At 26.2% G+C, this 2,259-nt stretch overlaps 1 protein-coding gene across 1 annotated transcript in view; it reads right to left on the bottom strand.

The window, feature by feature from the left end:
• Window positions 1-1,085, bottom strand: part of LOC107618360 (beta-fructofuranosidase, cell wall isozyme) — a 10,121-nt gene extending 9,036 nt beyond the window's left edge. Inside the window, exons 1-2 of the mRNA XM_016320397.2 lie at window positions 759-1,085; window positions 196-204 (exon numbers count right to left, since the gene is read on the bottom strand). Coding sequence (XP_016175883.1) covers window positions 196-204; window positions 759-957 — 208 coding nt within the window. The 5' untranslated portion in view covers window positions 958-1,085. The remainder of the gene's footprint in view (window positions 1-195; window positions 205-758) is intronic.

The raw sequence follows: 2,259 nt of genomic DNA, 5'->3' as shown, positions 1-2,259 counted from the left end.
TCTGATCTTTATAAAAAAATTTAAATAATAAATCATTTTTATTGTGGAATTTCAGGCTATATAATAGCTAGCTATTCTACATGCAGAAGAATAATATAACTAAACATTCATATATCATTATAATTATTCAGTAAATAAAGTGCAAATAAAGCACTATAAGCAAAGGAGGGTTAAGAAAGAGGGAAGATAACTAACCATTAGGATCTGCAAGTCCAAACACACCCAAGCATCCATTTTAGCACCACCGGTTAAATCATCAAAACAAGAAGCAAATCAAAGGATCAAATTGTTAATATTTTTTTTTAGTGACTGATCAAATTGTTAATATACATATATATATAATGTTTCCAAAAATAAAAAGAAAGAAATTGAGCAGATAAATATATACAAGCAACTAATTAAGCAAGGGAATTAAGTCGTAATTTTTTCGATCGTTTCAAGTTATGAAGAAGAGAAAGAGTTTGTAATAGGGTGAAAACTCAGTTGCAGTCAAGTTCACATGAAGTTGATAGTTGAGAGTCGTTAGATGATTTGATTGATTTGACTAAATTTTCATCTAATGGCTCTCGATTATCAACTTCACGTGAAGTCAACTGCAGCTGAGTTTCTACCTTATAATAGATATTATTTAATATTTATCCTCTTTGGCATTGCTATCAAGGATAAACAATACCTATATACTTTACATTAACAAACAAAACCAGCAAAAGTATCAAGAAAAATATGATAATTGACAAATATAATCAAACACATAATACCATTTATCCAATTCTTGGGAGGTTGGAAGTGATAAGCTGTTCTGTAAGGTTGATGAGAGGAATCATCATCATGATCAGAAGTAATTAGACTTTGAAGGTTTCTAAAAAGATGGTGAGTGGCTTCAACATGAAGAACACCATTAACATAGATGATAGAGAAAAGAGCAACAAGCCAAAATAATGGAGAAATTTTGATCATGTTTGTGGTTATGTATGTGTGTTTAATTCGATGTAGCTAGGAGTATCTCTTTATATATATAGTGATTTATGTGCCAATGGTTAAATGATATGACGGAAAACCGGGTGATGATTTGTTGAATGGATATTGAATTCCAGAGTGAAAATTCATATAAGATAATAAATATATAGTGATGATGAGAGAAGCAACTAGGAAAATGAGAAATTTTATATATATAAATTCAAAGTATTGTCAGATTTCACAAGTCAACTATGGAAGAGAAATTTAAATCTTGTGTCTTATAAGATACGGAAAGTTAATAAGTAATAATTAATAACATATATGGGAGTTGCTAGCTATTATTATATTATTTAATTTTAATCTTGTATCTATGTATCTTATATGCCCACTATTTTAATTTGTTTTCCCTTTTTTTTTCTTTGTCATTTCTCTTTATTTATTTATATTCTCATCACATCCTCTCATTTTTTTTTAATTTTTTATTATTGTGCTTCTTTTGTATATTTTTTAAATAATAATTTTCAATAAGAAACTGTAGATATAATAAATGAGGTATACATATATATAGGATGGTCCTTAATATTACACTGGGATTCTCGTGATGGTTAACTATGATAATTATAATAAATTATAGGGTAAATTATAGTCTGTTATATATAGATGTTTGATAACTAGGAGTCTAGGACAAAAAATAAAAATAATAAAGAGGGAATTAATAAAGTGAATCTATTTTCACTTTTTTTTTAAATGACAAAAATTTGTATCCTAAATACATTTTATTTGTAATTATTTTCAACTACTATAAATATTTTTTTGTGCCTCTGTAGTATTTCTAATTTATATTTGATTTTGACTACTAAATAACCTAAAGTTAAGTGATTATTAAGCACAATATTTTTTTAATTTAGTATACCTATATAAACTTTTTTTGTGAGAGAGAGAGAAACAAGTATTTCAAACAAATTTTCAATTCAAAGTACAGTATTTTGGTTTTCATTTAAGTATCTTAAATGATATTATTATTCCCAACCTAACCATTCTATTTTTATTTCTAATCTTACTTTATTGATATTGAGAATGAACGAAATTGAATTCCATTCTCCATTGAAACCTGTTACCAGAGAGTTTTGTTTGGCCATAGTATAACTGAAAAAAACAAACCAATGCCATATAATGTTGTTTAGAGAAAATAAAAAATAGCTTATATTGTTTAGAGAAATATATGAAATTAAATTTAACCCTTACCCATTTATATCTTATTTTAAATAAACTAAGTTTAATCTTAATAAGCTAAATCATAAT

This window comes from Arachis ipaensis, chromosome B09 (assembly GCF_000816755.2).
Source record: "Arachis ipaensis cultivar K30076 chromosome B09, Araip1.1, whole genome shotgun sequence".
In the NCBI taxonomy this organism is placed as follows: domain Eukaryota; kingdom Viridiplantae; phylum Streptophyta; class Magnoliopsida; order Fabales; family Fabaceae; genus Arachis; species Arachis ipaensis.
This window is presented reverse-complemented; position numbering and strand designations above follow the sequence as displayed.